Below are 19,839 nucleotides of genomic sequence, written 5' to 3' on the forward strand. Positions count from 1 at the left end.
ATAATAGTTCATTGGTATCAAGATGGTTTTTGTTAAGAACAAAAGAGGATCTGTTAAGAGGATTTTTGTTAAGAGGATCTGTGTTAAGAACAACATAGACAGATGTGGCCGATAATAGATTATTGATCTTTTCTTCATATTCCGTAGTATTTAAGATGACAGTGTTGTTGCCTTTGTCTGCTCTCAGTATAATGATTTCTTTGTTGTTCCTTAATTTCAGTAGTACTTTTCTTTCCATAGTGCTAGATTTGGTGTGAGAATAGCTTGAGGGAGCGGAGAGGATTACACTGCTTTTTAATCGTAAGTCATTGCTGTTGTGTGTGGAAATAATGAGAAGGCTTTCTCTAAGTTGCAGATAAAGTCCATTTTTGGAATAGTAGTTGGTTTCAAGGCAAAATTGAATCCTTTTTTGAGAATAGAAATCTCTGGTCTTGTTAAGATGTGATTAGATTGGTTCACAATGACTTGGTTGTCTGGTAGGGAAGGTTTGCAGTTTATGTGATTATCATATAGTGCGTTAAATTTTTTAATTTGTGTCTTTTTACTTTGATTGAAAGTTTTTGTATAACTTTTTTGAATCATGTTGTCCAAAAGTTGCCAAGTTTCTTCATCTAGGATATTAGAAATGTCTGTGAATAAGTCATAGCATTGGGAGTCGATTTAGTTGAGTATGAATCTCGAATGACAAATTCTTTCTCTAAGTAGAGCGAGTGCTGTATTGAGGTAAATGATATTAGCTTTTTTTGACTTAAAAAGTTGTTTTTGGCGAAGAAATTTTGATATAATGTTGTTGTCGTGACACCTTTTTAAGAATGTCAAATGGTTCAAATACCTAGCCTTTCTACATTTTAAACTTTCAAGATTGCATACCTTTCATTTTGTGATTTCGTCGATGCTATTCATATTATGACCTTTTTCTTGACTACTATTATTAATAAATTAAAGACTTAATTCTATATGTTAGTCAAGTAAATATTAGTTTAATATCCAACGTTTCACTGACTGATATCTGTCAGTCTTTTCAAAGGAATACACTGGTAAGCAATAGAAAGTAACAAAAACTAGGAAACTAACCAACAATTCTAAAAATTATATAAAGTTATCACTGTGTGTGTGATACAATGATATAATACGTGTGTCGCAAGCGCAACGTTTTATTTGTTGAGATATTTAATGTAATTTTCATAAAAGTTCATTTCTTTTTGGTTAAATGATCTGATTAGAGTTTTCCATATATCTGGTAAGATTAGGCCTTGATTCTTATTTAAGTTACCTGTTGAACAGGCGACTATAGCAGCTTCTTTAAATGGTAGTTTAAACTACCATTTAAAGAAAGATTTTCTTCTAAAACCATATAATATCAGAGTAACCTTCAAACCTATTGAGATCATTCAAAAGTTTATAAGATCACCAAAAGATAGTCATCCTTTCTACAAATACTCTGGAGTTTATAGCATACCTTGTTCTTGCGGTATTAATTACATCGGACAAACATCTAGAAGTTTTGATACAAGAATGAAAGAACACATAGGATATGTAAGGAATAACAGACAGGATATATCAGACCTTTTTTCACACTTTGCCTCTACCAATCATAATATCGAATGGGATATGAGTCATATGCCCTACATAGAAAACAACTACCATTCCAGAACATTTAAAGAAGCTGCTACAGTCGCCCGTTCAACAGGTAACTTAAATAAGAATCAAGGCCTAATCTTACCAGATATATGGAAAACTCTAATCAGCTCATTTAACCAAAAAGAAATGAACTTTCATGAAAATTACATTAAATATCTCAACAAATAAAACGTTGCGCTTGCAACACATGTATTATATCATTGTATCATGCACAGTGATAACTTTATGTAATTTTTAGAATTGTCGGTTAGTTTCCTAGTTTTTGTTACTTTCTATTGCTTACCAGTGTATTCCTTTGAAAATGCTGACAGATATCAGTCAGTGAAACGTTAAATGATATTAAACTAATATTTACTTGACTAACATACAGAATTAAGTCTTTAATTTATTAATACTAATAGTCAAGAAAAGCATAAGTTTTTATTATTTTCATAATAATAAAAACTTATGCCATTGTTTTTCCATTTGTCTCGACAAAACTACAGATATTATGTCATCAGCTCGATTGGCTATTATTGCAAGGTATGTTCACAGTGATTCTATGCACGAGGAATTGATAAAGTTAGAAAATTTACCTCAGAATACGACAGGTAAAGATATATGCGACTGTGTTATTAAAGTGTTCCGTGAGAAACAGATAGATTTATTGAAAATATTTTCGATTACAATTGATGGCGTGCCTAATACGGTTGGCCGTTATGTCAGTTTTATCAATTTACAGAATATGTTGGTCATCCCCTGGTTTGTTTCCATTGTATTATACATCAGGAGACACTGTGTGTGAAATCAGGCTTAAAGGATTTGGATGATGTGATGAGAATTGTGACAAAGGTAACTAATTTTATTGCTGCCAGGGCTTTAAACAAACGAGAATTTAATTCACTTTTAAGCGAAGTTGAATCAGTGTACAATGGTCTGTTAATGTACAATAATATTCGATGGTTGAGTCGTGGCCAAGTACTTGAATGGTTTGTTGAATGTTTAAATGAAATTAAATTATATTTAAATACGAAAGGCATGGAGCACGAATTTTCTCAGTTGAACCTCAGTTGAAATCTGTGAAAAACATCAGCTTACTGATGTTTTTCACAGATTTTTCATTGCACTTGAATGAACTTAATATACAATTGTAAGGTTTCAGAAAATCTGTCGATATTATGTTTGGCACGATCAAGAGCTTTGAGAATAAACTCAAAATATTTCAACGTGATTTAGAAAGTAACAATTTTAAGTATTTCCCAAGAGTGAAAATTTTTTTTAACAAAACCATCCTCAAAAATCGTGAACAACGTATCAACCAATCTATCGAAGTTCTAAAGTCAGTAACTGAGCAGTTTTCTTCTAGATTTGAGCAATTTCGAATGTTGGAATAAACATTCCAATTCATAAAGTATCCTGATGAAACAGAATTCATGGATCTTAAATTAGATGGCTTTGAGTGGTTGGATTTAAAAGATCTAGAAATGCAACTAGCCAACTTCCAGTGTAATCCTATCTGGAAAAGAACGTTTATGCTCTTAGAAATGAATTAGAAGAACTTGAGTGGGAACATCTGCATGATACCGCATGTAAAAATTCAGACTGTGAAATTCTAAGCTTGTGAAATAGCTTTCCCAAAAACTTTAATGCTCTTAAAATCTTTGCTAAAGCTCTTCTAACAATTTTCTCTTCTACATACTCTTGTGAAACTCTATTTTCTGCCTTAAATAATATCAAATCGAAAGGGAGAAATAGATTGAGCAATGATTTGAGCACTGCCTGTGTAGCATTAAAATGTACACACTATAGCCCTTCTATAAAGCAACTTTCTACCAGTACTCAGCAACAGAAAAGTCATTAAATGTAATGTAAGTTTGTAATTTCACTTTATTAAATTAATTGTATAATATGAATTCATAGATTTTATATCAATGTCCTATTGAATAAATAGCCTAATATGATATGTATAAACAGGACTGGCGCATAGTATTTTTCTTGTGTTTTGCGATTAATGTTCAGCGCCTTTCCAAAAAAGTTTTTTTGAATAAAGTGTGAATAAAACAAAGAGGAAATGAAAAACAAATGAATACGGCTTTACAGTATAATGTTACCTACGGATTAGTCCTGCTTATATAAATTTTCAAAATAATATAAAGTTAAGAGATTTATTCAAATATTCTTTACATTAATTTTGCTAAAAGGGACTCGTCTGGCTTTCATTTTAGTGAAATCCTGTCACAGTTCTTTATTAATTGTAATTTAGAAAATGTTCTCTCTCCCTTAGCAACTGAAATGGGCAAAATCAATAGTATTCTCAATACAATCAGTGAATTTGCAAAGAGTTCTTCAAGGTTGCCGATTATTTTGTCGCTGACGCCGCTCTAACAGCCCGCTAATATAACAGGCTCGAATGTTGAGAAGAATGAGTTATCAGTAGTAAGCCGACTTTTAGTGCTGGACCAAAAGTCGGCTTTTGTTCCGGTCCATGCATCTGGTTAAAATTAGGATACGGCCCTTACACAGAACTCAACAATTAATCATAAGTTGATTTATAATACATCAAAAAATAAAGAAGAACTATTTTAGGTATATTTTCGTAAATTTTAATCAAAAATTACAGATATAATCGGGTCCAGGATACAATTTCAGAATTTATTTGTTCTTTTCCAGGAAGATCTGAAGGGGCCCCCGAACAGAAGACGACATACATTCATAATTATATGTACATTCGTTGTTCGTTTAAACTCTTATCTCATATTTTTTGACATCTTTTTGCCACCTTTTCTTCTGCGGCGCCTGTGTATATTGCACACTTCACATACGCCGCCAGCCAAGCCTGTGTATAAGTCACCATCTATGATTATGTAGTTAAATTTATAATGCTTGTATGCAAGTGGCACATCAACAACGTCATTATTTAAAAAAAAAAGATGTTTGACACATCTGGGTAAAAAGGTTTGCCATCGCTGGTTTAGGTGCACCATCCCAGATGTCAGAGCAATGTTTCAAGGTTAAGCAGATTTAGGATTTGTACAGAGTACAGAAAAATAGCATCACAAGTGAAAAAACAGATGCCAAGTTTTCTGGAAACTAAAAATGCTATAGAAGTGATGTGATTTTGCCAGGAAAGGCTAGGAGTATGAGTCAGTCCGAGGAAAGATCTGGTATGAACTTGCGTATTGGACTATTATATTTGATGTTCATTTTACTTATATATTTATATAAGTAAAACAACGAATTTACTTATATATTTGATGTTCATTTTACTTGTTCTGTTTGTTACCTAATAATATTTATGTATGGATAAGTAATATGGTTCTCTTGTTATGTTCATGTATTAGCTGCTGCTTTAATGTCATCTCTACTAGTCCCTCAAGTTCATAATCTTTTTTTTTTTTTTTCATCCTAATCACTTGAGAGGTTGCAAGCTGTGCCATGAAAGTCCCAATAATATTATGTTTTTTAGAAAGATAGTGAAGCAGTGTTGCATGGAAATATTTTCTTGTATGTCTTCTTTCTTTAGACTTTATAGGTGAATTTGTTTTGAAAGAAGATTGAAACCAGACCATATAATTTGGAAGCAATCTGTTTTTGGATATATGTTGTTGTTGAGTTGTTATTATTATTCCACGGACATCCCCATTGAGTTCAAAGACTCATCGCAAGAGACTCAAATTATCCACACAATCTATCATATCTCTCCTTGAACCCATTAACAGACAAAAGACTAATATCTGACTCTGCAACCCATTCCATTCATTCACAACTTTCTAAGTGAAAAATGTAGTCCCTACTAACTACACTTTTACTCAATTTCGAGGGATGACCTCTTGTCTAGAGGGGTAGAAGAAGTGCTGAAACATTTCCCCTGCATCAATTCTATAAAATCATTTAAGTAACTTAAATGTTTCTGTCATATCCCCTCTTTGTCACTTATAAACCAACTGCTGCAGTCAACACATCTCAGTCTATCTTCATCATCTTGGTTGCTGTCCTTTCCACCTCATCTCCAAGAAACCCAGCAGACCAGACCTGAACATAGTAACCAGATGTGGACATATCAAGGCCTTTTAAAGAGAAATAATTTCCTTATCTCTACTTGTTAGTGTGTTCTTCAATAGCCAAATAATCTTATGAGCTATCTTGCCAACCTTAACAATATGTCCTCTAAACTTCAACTCTCTGTCTACCACCCCCATCCCTAAATCCTTAACTTCATCTACTGGAGTACAGTTCCATCAGTGTTGTACATATCTTGTAATATATTTATCCCAAAGTGCATAACTTGACATTTCTCCACATTAAACTGACATCCATTATTGTTTGCCCATACTGACAGACTATTTAAGTCATCCTACAACTCTAGGTTGCCTTGATTAACTATTATTCTACCTAATTTTGCATCATCAGCAAACAACTGAATATTTCCTTTCAGATTATTTCCTATATCATTTATGTAAAAATTAAACAGTAGCTGTCTTAGCAGTGAACTGTGCAGCACATCACTAGCCTTTACCTGGCTTCTGTTCCTTCGTATACTACTTTTTGATATCTGTCCAGCAGATACCCTCTTATGCACATAACCAGTGTCATATCCATCCCCATTTGTTCTAATGTGCATAACAAAGTTCCATGTGGTATTTGGTCACATGCCTTTGCAAAATCCAGCAGAATCAATGTGTAACCATTTCCCTTATCCAACACTTTTGCACCAGACTTGTGGTTTTTCACTTTCTTATTTTTTTAATCCCACACTCAGATTAAAATTTATTTGACTATTATGAATAATAATTTTTATTTTTATTTACCTTTTAGTGTGAATCCCACCTACAGTTGTAAATGTGTAGTGTTAGTGCTGTGGGTGGATTAATGATTAAATTATCCAGTATCCCTGTCTAGTGTAGGGCTTCTAGATAATTATTAATAATAATTAATTATTATTACATCTATTGCTTAATTGCAGAGTTAATCAGTTGCTGTCAAAGCATTGGGTTTCTAAACCGACAAATGAACAAGTCATTCCCTGGGCTGATATCATTTATGCCTGCATGTGTTATATGATCACTTGCACTGATTTTGTAGATCAGGTAAGATTAATTCAGTATATCAAATGGTTTTTTATTATAAAAAATTATATGCTATTAATGTAGCATGGACTGGAGGTTATATATCAGACTGATGTTAGTTATGGTATAGTTTATTATCATATGTTATACTAGCACTCTTGAAAGTGCTTGCAACTCAAAACTGGTAGAAGTGAGGGAAAGCTAATTTTTTGAAACCCAATTAAAGTGCTACCATCTTTATGAACTGACTAATTTCTGTCTAATATGCTGACTACATATTGCAGCACTTCTACACTAAAGATGAAATATATGTATAGAAGGTCATATGTCATTTAACATTCATCTATGTGTATGTGTGTATATGCATGTATATATATATATATTATCTCTTTTCATTCTCCTTAATTTGTAGTGACCCTACACAGCAAATGTGATCTCTTAAAAATCTAATTAATGCTATGGTAAGGCATTTGATCCTATTTGCATAGTGTGTGTGTGTGTGTGTGTGTGTGTGTGTGTGTGTGTGTGTGTGTGTGTGTGTGTGTGTGTGTGTGTGTGTGTGTGTGTGTATCAATTGTATGCATTCTTCATTGTTAACTTTGTCCTTTCCTCCAAATCTTCCCAGTACATTTCTATACATCTGGTATTCATTTCCTACTCTGCTGTTTAGATCTCCGAGAAGAACCTGCTTTTCCTTTCCTCTTTCTTTATATTAGCTGTACTCAAATTCCTCTTTCTTCCTTAGTAGAACTGTAAAAATATTTATGTAGCTCCATAAAGACAATGCATTTTTGCATAAAATTTTACCAAGGTCAAACCCAGTAAGAACTTTAACCTGTACATAGATGTTTGTTAAACGTAAATAATCCCTATGGGAATTGTATATGCTCTCTACCAAATAAGGGAATATTCTAGAAAGTGTAGGATTGAGGCAATACCTTGCCACTAGTAAACAGTGTATTTTTAGCTCCTTATAAGGACATCAAATAATTTTGTGTGTGCTCAAGGTCAATGCTAGGTGGACCAACAAAAGCTTCAAACAAATGTCCGCTGCCAGAATGAATAGTATTTAGGGAGTGTTGGAGAAAAACAAAGGAAGGGTCAGGCAGAGAAAAGGATCAAGGGATTTCACTGAAATGTTCGGGGGTACCATATCTCCATGCAAGGATTCATAAGTGAGTGAATAAAAGCCGTTGGTGAAAAGATCGAGTGATCGGTTCCAGAAATTTTCATCAGTGATCCAGAGGTCGTCAAGAAGTCGTCGGAAGTTATCCGTCAGACGTACGCCATCAGGAACACGACTTCAGGAGAAAGTATGCCAGAAGCCTGAAGGAAGGATGAGAGGATCCGATCTGCCAGGCAATGCATAGACCCCCTGATGACAACTCTACTCCGGGAGCTATAGTCTGAGGAGAAGGAATCTTCGAGTGAAGGGAATTGCTCCATTGCTTTCGACGCACATGCAACTACTCCGCATGCCGCAGAACCTCCGCCCGTGCCCCAGGAAGATACGTACTCTGCAGGCCATCAACTTCTATCGCCGTCATAAGCAGGGAAAGAAAAACCTGACACGGTAGAAAAAGGAACAGAACTCCAGTGTGAAGCCAGATCCATAGAGGGTAGTCACCACCAAAGTGAATGTTTCTGTTTTTCCAATTTTTTTGAGTTTTTAGGAGAACTTTTATTAGTGGACTGTAAAGTAGAGGCTGACCTAAATAGGCATAGTTAACAGTTAGAAAGTAAATAATTGTCAGGAATTTGTATGTGTAATAAGTCAGAGTGTAACTGTTTGCCAATTGGTAAAAATTTGCCTATAGAATATCCCCAGCATAGAAAGGAAGGAGCATTTGTGTGTAAAAGATTTGGTCTATGTGCCTGATAATTAAAAGTTAACAGTTAAGTAATATGTATCATTGCTCATCGTAAATGATTTGTGTTATAATGAGAGAATTAGTTATCTATATCACATCATTTGTATGAGTGAATGGGGAAATTTAGCTAATTGATTTATATAGATCTGAATTGAGATGTTTTATTTTATTACTGCAAACTTAGTGTAAATTGTTTTATGTCAATTAAATTTGTTGTTTGAATATTAATAGAGTGTCGCCTGATACTTAATTTCTTGATGCACTGTTCCGAAAAAAATTATTAGAGCCTATTGCCGGAACCCAGGAGAAAGGATAGTAAAGGATAGATGGTAGACACAACTGCAGATATTAATTAATCGGGGATAACTTGAATGTAATAGGAAAACTACTGGATGCATTTTACACTTCTTGTTGCTAGAAAATGGACATCAGTGGTGCAGCTTTTAATCAAATAAATTTTCTGGTGTTCAAAGAATAAGAAGGCAAGTGCGGAAGGCAGTATAGCATAAAGAGATCCATACAGATATATAAAGAGTAAGATAGAGACATGAAGAAAATAATAAGGTATATAATAAAAAACAATATATATATAAATAAAAAAAATAATAAAAATAGCCCCCCCCCCCGTTTACAGAACTTTCTGTTAGGCCATAGGCACAAATAAATCTCATTGTCGATTTCTCCATTTTGATAAATTATACTTGACATGAAGTTTATTCTTGTTTAATTATTTATCCAAGTGTAAGCAAACCAAGTTTGCATGTGAAGTATTTTTACAACTAGGCTACTTGTGTATGGAGGCCTAGCATATAGATTAGAAAACGTACAATTCTAAGTTAGAGCTGTACGTTTTCAAATTCCAGAATTTTTAAATGCGCTAAAAGAATCATCTAAAACTGCATCAGATAATACTATAAAAGTAGAAGTGGTTTCAATATACGAACAAATAGATTCATTTGAGTTTATACTAAGCCTTGTAATTTGGCATGAGCTTTTGTCAAAAGTTAATTTAGTAAGTCAAGTATTACAAAATGCAAAAATTCCCATAGACATAGCAACTAAGCATATTAAAGAGTTAGCAGTACTTTGAAGAGCAGAGAATATCAAGATTTGATAGCTGTTTTGAGATTGCTAAAGAACTGTCAAATCTATTAGAAATTAAATTTAAAGAAACTCCAGTACGTCGAAGAAAAGTATTTTTTGATTATGAAATGCCTGATGAATCACACATAGGTGATGAGAAAGATAATTTTAGGATAAATGTCTTTTTTTTTTTTGTAATTTTAAATACTGCTCTACAATCTGTCAAAAAAAGATTTGAATTGTATGAAATTCACAAAAAATCATTTGGATTTCTTTATGATATGAAATTAATAAGAAACATGACAGAAAATGAACTAAAATTTTCTGCAAACAGCTGTATCAAAAATTAAATACAGATATTGATGAATCTGAATTTTACAATGAATTAATTATTTTTAGAAATATTGTTCCAGAAGATGCACCCATTAATATTTTAAAATTCATAATTGCAAATAATTTGTCGAATATTTATCCAAATATTACTATGACATTTAAAATATTATTTACCAGTCCAGTTACGGTCACATCAGCAGAAAGGTCATTTTCCAAATTAAAATTAATAAAAACCTATTTGCGATCTTCTATGTTTCAAGAACGTTTGTCGTCCCTGGCAATAATATCTATAGAGCATGAAATTGCAAGAAATTTGAATTTTGATAGCGTTATAAATGATTTTATTGATAAACACATTAGGTTAAATAAAATTTAATATATTAAGGTTCCTTTTAAATCTTATAAGTTGTTATACATATATTTCATTCTTTATAGTAAAAATGGATATTTTTTTATATTATTATATTATTTATTTATTTATGATTTATTTATATTATTAAATAAATCATTGTTCTGGCATATTTATATGATAATGTGTACCTTACATAATAAAATAATATATCATGTACATACAAACACATTTATTTTTTAACTAATTTTTTCCCTTTACTTAAATTGATGCTAAAGAGCATACTTGTTTATTTATGTGCATAAATATTTTCATATTTGATTTAATTATTTAACAAGATATTCTTCCATTTAAGATTTCCATAAATGTTACTAACTTTCAGGGGCCTCGCTTTTCCATTTTGCACAGGGTCCCGCAAAATGTAGAAACGGGTCTGCCCTTAAGCACCCCTAATGCTAATGTTGGAAATGATAATACAAATAAAGAAACTGTTATGGGAAAGTATGCAGAAGGAGAAATAAATGAAAATCGAGAGTTACTTATAGACTTTTGTATGTTCAATCAGCTTGTAATAGGAGGGAGTCTCTTCCAACATAAAAAAATACATAAGTGAACATGGATAGCACCAGATAGAAAGACAAAGAACCAAATAGACCAGCGCTTCCCAAACTGTGGGTTGCGGCCCCCTTGGGGGCCATAGGTTTTGTTGAGGGGGACCGTGAAATAATGAAAACAAATTTAAAATGTTTTAAGACCTAAGTATATTTTTTTTATTTTAAAAGAAACGTATTTAACTTTTATTATTTCTTTTTTGTTATTTTTTATATTTTAATGGAAAAATTCACACATTGGTGTTGGTTCACAAACTTTGCTTCCTGCGTATTTCGGCGCTTAACGAATATTAGTAAATATTGCTTATTCACGTGTTTCATTTCAAAGCAGTGGTTAATTGTATTTACTTCGAATGCTCTCCAGGGAAGTTCCAAATCTTTCTGTCCCTTTCATAACGCGTTTGTAATCAGGGACTGTCGATATTGACTTTATATACATATCAAAACTCGTTTTATATTATCACTGTCATCCGAGCTAGTTTTCTGTTACCAATAAAAGTTTTGCATGCGTGGGGAGATAGTAACTCGCTTGCAGTGGTAAACAACACCCCCTCCCTAACAGCCACTATACTGCAGAGGCAATAAAAACAAGTACTTTTATTATGCCAGTGAATAAGGTATGAGGAGTCTGTGTAATATATTTCTCAACAAATAGTGCAATTAGAGACAACTGGGATAAAAACACACTAGTTAATGAATCACATGTCTCCCTCATACAGAAACTATGCTGTATAGACTGAAACAAAACCATATGTTGCATGGGCAAACACAGTATCTAACTAAAAACTATTGTTATTAATTAGATGTGTGTGAGTTCGATTTCCCAAGGCAGCAATAAAATTCAACCGAACGTGTTAAAATTCGTAAAAGTGTTAAAACTAAGTAATATATATATATAATGAATGTTATGGCAGTCTCACATATGGAATTCGGTTGAAGAGAGTTAGTATTTCAACTCAATTGTCAGCTATGCTTTTATCTTTCGGTTGTGCGATCTTTTGTTAATACCGCACCAATCATATGCACGTTTTAATAACATGCCTTTGCTGTCTGTTTCGCTAGGCTTAATTACCTTAAAGGGAGAAAAGTCACAAAAGAGAAAAATGTTCCTAGTCCGGGGATTCCCTTATTCAGGTAATATTCACTAATTTCATGTTATCAGTCTGTGGTGTGCCAGTATCGGTAAGTGGTGATATTATTTGATCTATTTTACGTTATAAAAAATTTAACCCTGAGATTGATAAGTGGCTGATAACATGAAATTAGTGAAAAATTCCCGTGAACAATCAGAAGAAGCAGAAACAGACTCAAAAAAAAGGACAGTATTTCATATTTTACCAGAACAGCCCGCATCGTCTTCAGAACCAAACGGTAAGAGGCAAAAAATGTAATATATGCATTTGATTTTTGCAATATTCGCTGTGTATGTTTTGTATTGAATATAAATATAATAAATATTATAATAATATATCTCTATTATGATTTTTTTTTCAAAGGGGGCCGTGAAATATTTTAATTTTTGCAAAGGGGGCCCTGACATCCAGAAGTTTGGGAAGCACTGAAATAGACCATGTACTTACAACAAGGAATTGGAGGAAATCACTCCTGGATGTCCGAGTTAAAAGAGGAACCAAGGTATATTCAGATCACTTTCTCCTAACAGCTACCATAAAAGTAAAAATAAACAAACATTGCACAGTAGGAAGAGGTTTAGAATTGAAAAAAAACTCAAAAAAACTAAGAGATTAGAAATAAATTTATAACAACTCTACAGGATAAATGGGATAAAAAAAAAAAAAAAGAGAAGGAGATAACATAGAGGGAAAATGGACTAATATTAAAGACATACTAATAAGCACATCAGAAAAGATATTGGGATTTTGAACTAATACAGGCAAAGAATGGATATCAGAAAACACTAAATTAAAAAAAAATAGAGGAGAGAGATAGAATAAAAGAGAAACTGTTACAGATTGGCGAAAATGTTGAACAAGAACAAGCAGAAAGATATAGAGCAATTAACAAAGAAATAAAAAGAAGTGCAAGAAATGATAAAAGAAAATACATAGAGAATCTAGCACAAGAGGCAGAGGATGCTGCATATATAAATGATACTAGAAAGTTGTATGATATTACAAGGAAATTAAGTGGAAAAAGAAACAAATGGATAGTTCCTATATACAATAAAGAATGAAAACTATTATTAAAAAAAATAAAAACTATTATTAAATGAAAAAGAACAGATAAATAGATGGATGGAATTCTTCTCGCAGAAATTTCAAGAAATGACTGGTGGTGACCAGAGCCTAGAATTAAATGAACAAAATGCATCATTAGATATAAATTTGAACAAAATAACAAAGATCAAAATTACAAAAGCAATAACTCAGATCAAAACAGGTAAAGCACCGGGAGCAGACAACATACCAGGCAATATACTAAAAGCAAATCCAAAACTTATAGCAGAGATATTATATCCCTTACTAAATGAGATATTTCAGAGAGAAGAGTGGCCTAAGGAATGGAATACTGGATTACTGGTTAAATTACTCAAAAAAAGGGAATCTATCTGAATGCAAAAATTGGAGAGGTATAACATTGCTGAGTGTTATAAGTAAAATACTAGCAAGGATAATACTAGAAAGAATTAAAATAGAAATAGAAAAACAACTAAGATCTGCACAGGCAGGATTTGGAGCCATTAGATCATGCACTGACTACATTACTACTTTACAAATTATCATAGAACAACCATTGGAATCGCAGGCAAGCTTATATTTAAATTTTATCGATTTTGAACAAGATTTCGACAATATAAACAGAATTACTTAGACATTATGGACCCCCAGAAAAAATAATAAGAATAATTAAAAAGATGTATGATGATTTTGAAATTAAAGTAATTCATGGAAATACTCTCTCAGAACCATTTAAAACAAAGACAGGAGTAAGGCAAGGTTGTGTACTCTCCCCTACTATGTTTTTAATTATCATAGACTGGGTGATGAGAAAAGTATCTCATGGAAATACAGGATTACAATGGTTACTTCAAAACCAACTCCACAATCTAGATTTTGCAGATGATATCTGCTTACTTTCACAGAAGCACCAACATATAGAACTAAAAATAACAATACTTGTAGAAACAGTCAAAAAAGTTGGTCTTAGGATAAATAAAAATAAAGCAATGTTGATGAAAATAAATGCAAAGCAAAATAAACAAATAACAATAGAAGAAATGCTGCTTAAAGAAGTAGAACAGTTTATATACCTTGGTTCAATAGTATCAATAAAAGGAGGAACTATTGAAGATATAAATAGAAGGAAACAGCTGGCTTATTCAACTTTATTCAACTTTTTTGAAATATTTGGGAAAACAAGAATTTGTCTATAAAAACTAAAATGAGAATATTTAACTCAAATGTAAAGGCAATACTAATGTATGGATCAGAAACGTGGATGTTAAACAAAAAGATAGTTAACAATGTCCAGGTCTTCCTAAACAAGTGATTAAGAATACTGGGAATATATTGGCCAAAACAAATATCAAACGAAGAACTATGGCAGAGAACAAACCAGAAACCCATGTTGCGACAGATACGCGAAAGAAAATGGAGATGGTTGGGGCATGTGTTGAGGAAAGAAGATAAAATAATAGTAAAACAGGCTCTAGATTGGAACCCACAGGGTAAAAAAAGACAAGGAAGGCCAAGAGAAACATGGAAAACAACAATACTGAAAGAAATAACAAATATTAATAAAAACTGGAACCATATAAAAGCAGAAGCAAAAAATAGAGTCTGGTCATTTTATCTTAAAATGATCTTGATTTAAAATTGACTCTGCCAGATTTTTGATATATTGACATTATACTTGTTGAGGTTTTGAGAATATTTTAAAGCTGCTGCTGATTCCAAAAACAGTCTCTCTGATTTGTAATGACTTCTTTGTAGCACTTTTGTTTTCATCCATCTAATCCTGTGTGAAGGGGTTTCCAAGGAATAGTCTGCTAGTCCCGACTTTCATAACAATGGTGCCAAATGTATCTCTTATTTTCTCTGAGGCAGATGTCAACAGTTCTTCCTGTCTGTCCATAGTAAGCGAGGCACAAGTTCAGGGCACTTCTTATTCTCCTGGATGTGATAAAGGGGAGAGAAAGAGAGTGTTGTTTTCCATATTTCAAGAGTAATAAAAAATAGAACATACATATACTGTTGTGTTTTTTAATTACCCTTGAAAAACACTCAGACTAGTAATAAACATGTTTAATATTCAAATGAGTAGAAAGGCTTATGTGTTGACAGTTCATATTAAGTTTTTTATGTAATGTTTTAATTCACAACATAAGACAAGAATGAGAAAATATATAATATATTTCTTTACTTATTTGAAGATTGAAGGTTGCCAGTTTGATAAAATTGACAATTCTCATCCATTCACTTAAGCACAAACTCTCTCCTTTATCACATCCAGGAGTAAATGAAGTTCCCCTTACTTGTTGGCATTCACATCAGAGAACATAAGAAATAGGCTCGCCATCATTTACATAAGTTGGGACTAAAAAATTATGTATTGGACACCTTTTCACACAGGATCAGATGGAAGAAAACAAAAGTACTACACAGAAATCATTACAAATCAGAGAGACACTATTTTTGGAAATAGCAGCAAATTAAAAACATTCTCCAAATCCCAACAAGTATGGCTGAATCAGTTTACCACAAATATGGGAGACAGTCATTTTAAGATCAAATTACTTGTTAAGCTCTCTTTCTCCAACAATAGATGGTACCATTAACACTTGAGTTTTTTGTGCTGTCCATTACAGTTTTAAACCATTCCCACTATTAACTAATTGTTGTTGTTTGTGTACTGTGACAAACCATTTATGCTGGGTATAAAATCAGTGAAATATCAGCAACTAAGTAAATTAAGATATTATTTATTATCATATTATTGTCTTGTGTTGAATTAAAACCATTATATACTGCTCAAAACAATTAGGGGATATTCTTGTTAAAATTATTTCACTCTAAAATGTATAATTTGTTAAAATTTGCAATAAATATCGATTATTTAAACAATATCTCATCAATTACACCCTATACATAAGTAAGAAATATTTATTCATGTATAAAGTACCCAATAGTTATAATTATTTGCAAAAATTTATAATTATCTAACAGAAACTAAAATATCCCCTAATTGTTTTGAGCAGTGTATAAAAAAACTTAAAATGAAATCCTAACATATAAGCCTTTCTATCCATTTGAATATTCCACCCATTTATTAATACAGTACATGTATTTCAAGGATACTAAAAATACAAAACAGTATATGAAAATAATGTAAATATACCATTCGTTTTTTTATTACCCTTAAAATATGGAAAACAAATGGAGGCATAATGATTGCGAAAGTGCTGAAAGTGGCAAAAAAAATTTGATGCCCAAACTAGACTGGGGTCACTAATGGGTAGGGATGCACAATGTATAGCCTCTCCCTGTTAAGTGAACACCACCTTTCCCAGTGTGGCTTGCTTCCAGAAAAGGGGCTCTGGCAAAACCAGCAAGATATTCCTGCTACAAAGGAATTTCTTCCTAGTTGGAGGAAATATCAACTAGACACAAAGTAGTAGATGTCCTCCATTGCCCAGTGAAATACCACTGCCCAGCTTATTGGAGGTCTGAAGTGGCAACTGTCATGTTTGGTCTCCAGAGCAGGGATTCTGGTTTTTATCTCCTACCCCCCTTTCTCCCACTGTGAGTGATACCCATCAATGCCAGGACAAACCTACTTAGACCTAACCTCCATTTCAAGGGTACATCAGTTAAAATGGTGCAACTGACACATAATCCCACTGCCACATACACTTCCCAATTGTGCCTGAAAAGCAATTTCAAGTATTGCTATGAATCGAAGCCCTGTCATGGCAAAGAGACTTGTCTCTCTCTCTCTTTCTCTCTCTCTATATGAAGTCATGCCCAAGAGTCTATTGTCTCTTACTGCCCGACTTAACTATATCCTTTCATCTAATCACGATTAAATTTATGAAGACTCTTACAAACAATGACTATGACATTATGACAAAAGTGAACTCCCTCATAAACTGATCCCATCAAAATAAAAGTCGCATCCCTACCATTCAAAACGCATAAACCAAGCCAGAATCTCTTAATTAAAAACTCACTTTCACATCCACTTTACTAACATTTGTGGCATTAACACAAACATAAATGCCACAATGCCAAAACAACACATTTCAGGATTCTTTTCACCACAAGGGGTGGCACCTGTGGCGTTGTGAAATCTGACATAGCCTGCCAGAGAATGGCTAATTTAGAATCCCCTGCTTTTGACCTTCTTTGACTCAAGGCTTCCTTGCACCATTTAGTAACATTAATTTTTTGCATTTACCAGTCTCCAAACACTGATTATCACTCAGACCTTGTCGCATTACTTTTCATGAAACTCGACCATCTGCAATCCAGCTATCCAAATTGTAAGGTCTTCTTCCCAGATGACCACAATTCCAACTGGCTTTCCTATTCCTACACCACTGACCAAGCTAGACGAGAAGCAGAAGTCTTTGCTATAAGTAATGACCTAACACAAATCGTACATCTACTTGCTCAACCCTCTTCACTCTCCAAATACTCTGGATCTCTTTTTGACCATTTCTCCATCTCCTTTGAGAGAAATATTTATGGCTTTTGGATATGCCAAAAAAGGTCCTACTACATGAAATCTTTTTATTTAAAAAAAATATTGGAAAGGACACCCTAGAGGGAGTGGAATTTGATGTCTTGGATATTTTTCCAGAAGAAGAAGAAGAATTTATGGATACTGGCCATCCACAATTCTCATAAAAAAAAAAAAAAAAAAAAAAAAAAAAAAAAAACGAGACTATCGATAAAATCGAAGCCTAATGAAAACAAAACTACTACTTATAGGAAGCCAGATGATACCACCAAAAAGAAATAATGGAAACATTCATACCATGGAATTGTCATGGATTCCAAAAAAAACATAGATGATATCAAGGCTCTCTTGCAGAAGTATGAACCAAATATGTTTCCTGCAAGCAGAAGCATATACTTTTAGCTTGCAGGTAACACGTGAAACCGAGTGATGATTCAGCTCTCCATAATATTACCATTATTCATAAGGACAGGACAGGGGGATGATCCTGTCAATGGACGAGTCACTATCCTTGGTTCATCTTCTTCTTCTTCTCTCTTCCATCATCTACGTGGATGACGATGATGAGTCTGAATGAACTCTTTCCACTTTTGTCTGTCCTGGGAGAGGCCAAACAATTCTGTCCAATTTGGTGTCGCTTGTTTTGATTTGGTTTTCAGGTCCTCTTTTATTTTGTTCTATCCATCTAATTCTGGGCCATCCTTTTGATCTTTTACCTTCCATCGTTGTATTCAGGGCTTTAGATGATAGTCTTTCTGTTCCCATGGCCAAACCATCGCAATCTTCTTTCTTGGATTTTGTCTATTATTGTTATTTCTTGTTTTAGTCGTTTCCTTATGTCTTCGTTTCTAAGTCTATCCAGCGGAGATACTCCAAGTAATCTTCTTAGCCAACCCATTTCAGTAGTTAATATTTTTTTCTCTTCAGCCTTTTTGAGGTTCCAGCATTCACTTCCATAGAGGAGTATTGGGAGGACCATTGTTTCATAGATTCTTACTTTTATTACTTGTTTGATGTCTCTTGACTTCCATATTTTATTAAGTCATCCAAAAATTTGAGATGCTTGACTGATTCGTCTGTTTATGTCTTTTGTAATTTCACCATTGTACACAATAACTCCTTCAAGGTAGATGAAGTTTGATACCTGCTCTAGATTCTTACTATCAATTTCAGTTTTCAGATTGGTGCTTCTTTTTCTTATTTACATTTAATTTTTGTTTTGTCTATATTTATGTTTAATCCAAATTTTATACACTCCTTTATTTTATCAGAAATTTGCTGTAGATTTTATTCTGTGTTTGCAAGTAATGCAATGCTGTCTGCAAATTTTAAATTAGTTACATTTTTCCCATATACTTTGATTCTGGAGTCTTCATTGTTTAAGGCCTTACTGGTTGCTTCTTCCAGTGTAAGATTGAAGAGGTCTGGTGACAGATTGCATCCCTGTGTTACTTTGCTCTCTGTGTGGAACCAGTTGGTTAAGGTGTCCTCCATTCATACTGCGCTTTCAGATTTCTCATACAGATTCTTTATTATTCTTATTGTTTTGTTGGGAATTCCAAATTCTTCCATAGTTTCCCATAGTTCTCTTCTACGGATTGAATCAAATGCCTGACGAAAGTCTATGAAATTTATGTAGCAACTTTGGTTGTACTCTAGTGTCTTTTCTATTAGCTGTCTTAAGGTGAATAGTTGATCAATTGTGCTTTGTCCTGGTCTGAAACCTGCTTGTTCTTCTCCTAGTGCTAGTTCTATATATGGCTTAATTTGTTTTTGGAGTACTTTCATAAAAACCTTATTTGGAATACTGAGAAGGCTGATGCCTCTGTAATTATTGCATTCTGTTTTATCTCATTTTTTTTTGTATATAGCAGTTATAACTGATTTGGTCCAATCAGTAGGAACTGCTTCATTTTTGTAGATCCTTTCAAATAATGTTTTTAATGGTTCCAAAAGTTGTTCCTTTCGTGTGCTTTTAAGAATTCTGCATGTATTTGATCAATACCAGGTTCTTTCCTAGTTTTAAGTTTTTCTATGCTGTGTGCTATTATTTCTTTGGTAAAGATATTTGTTTCGTCTTCCATTTCATTGGCTGGAATGGTAATATCCTGGGAGCTGTTTTTATTATATAAATCTCTAAAGTATTCCTGGCCATTCTTTTTGTTTTACTTTCAATTAGTTGTCCCTCGTTTTTTGATCATTAT

The 19,839-nt window shown here is 33.1% G+C and overlaps 1 protein-coding gene across 1 annotated transcript in view; it reads left to right on the top strand.

Moving 5' to 3' along the window:
* Positions 1–19,839, top strand: part of xmas (RRM_XMAS2 and SAC3_GANP domain-containing protein xmas) — a 523,534-nt gene that overhangs the window by 450,574 nt on the left and 53,121 nt on the right. The window contains exon 24 of the mRNA XM_090401436.1: positions 6,584–6,707. Coding sequence (XP_090257562.1) covers positions 6,584–6,707 — 124 coding nt within the window. The remainder of the gene's footprint in view (positions 1–6,583; positions 6,708–19,839) is intronic.

The sequence above is a fragment of the Typopeltis vanoorti genome, chromosome 12 (genome assembly GCF_054136105.1).
Source record: "Typopeltis vanoorti isolate ZY-2024b chromosome 12, IOZ_Tvanoo_1.0, whole genome shotgun sequence".
Lineage (NCBI taxonomy): Eukaryota > Metazoa > Arthropoda > Arachnida > Uropygi > Thelyphonidae > Typopeltis > Typopeltis vanoorti.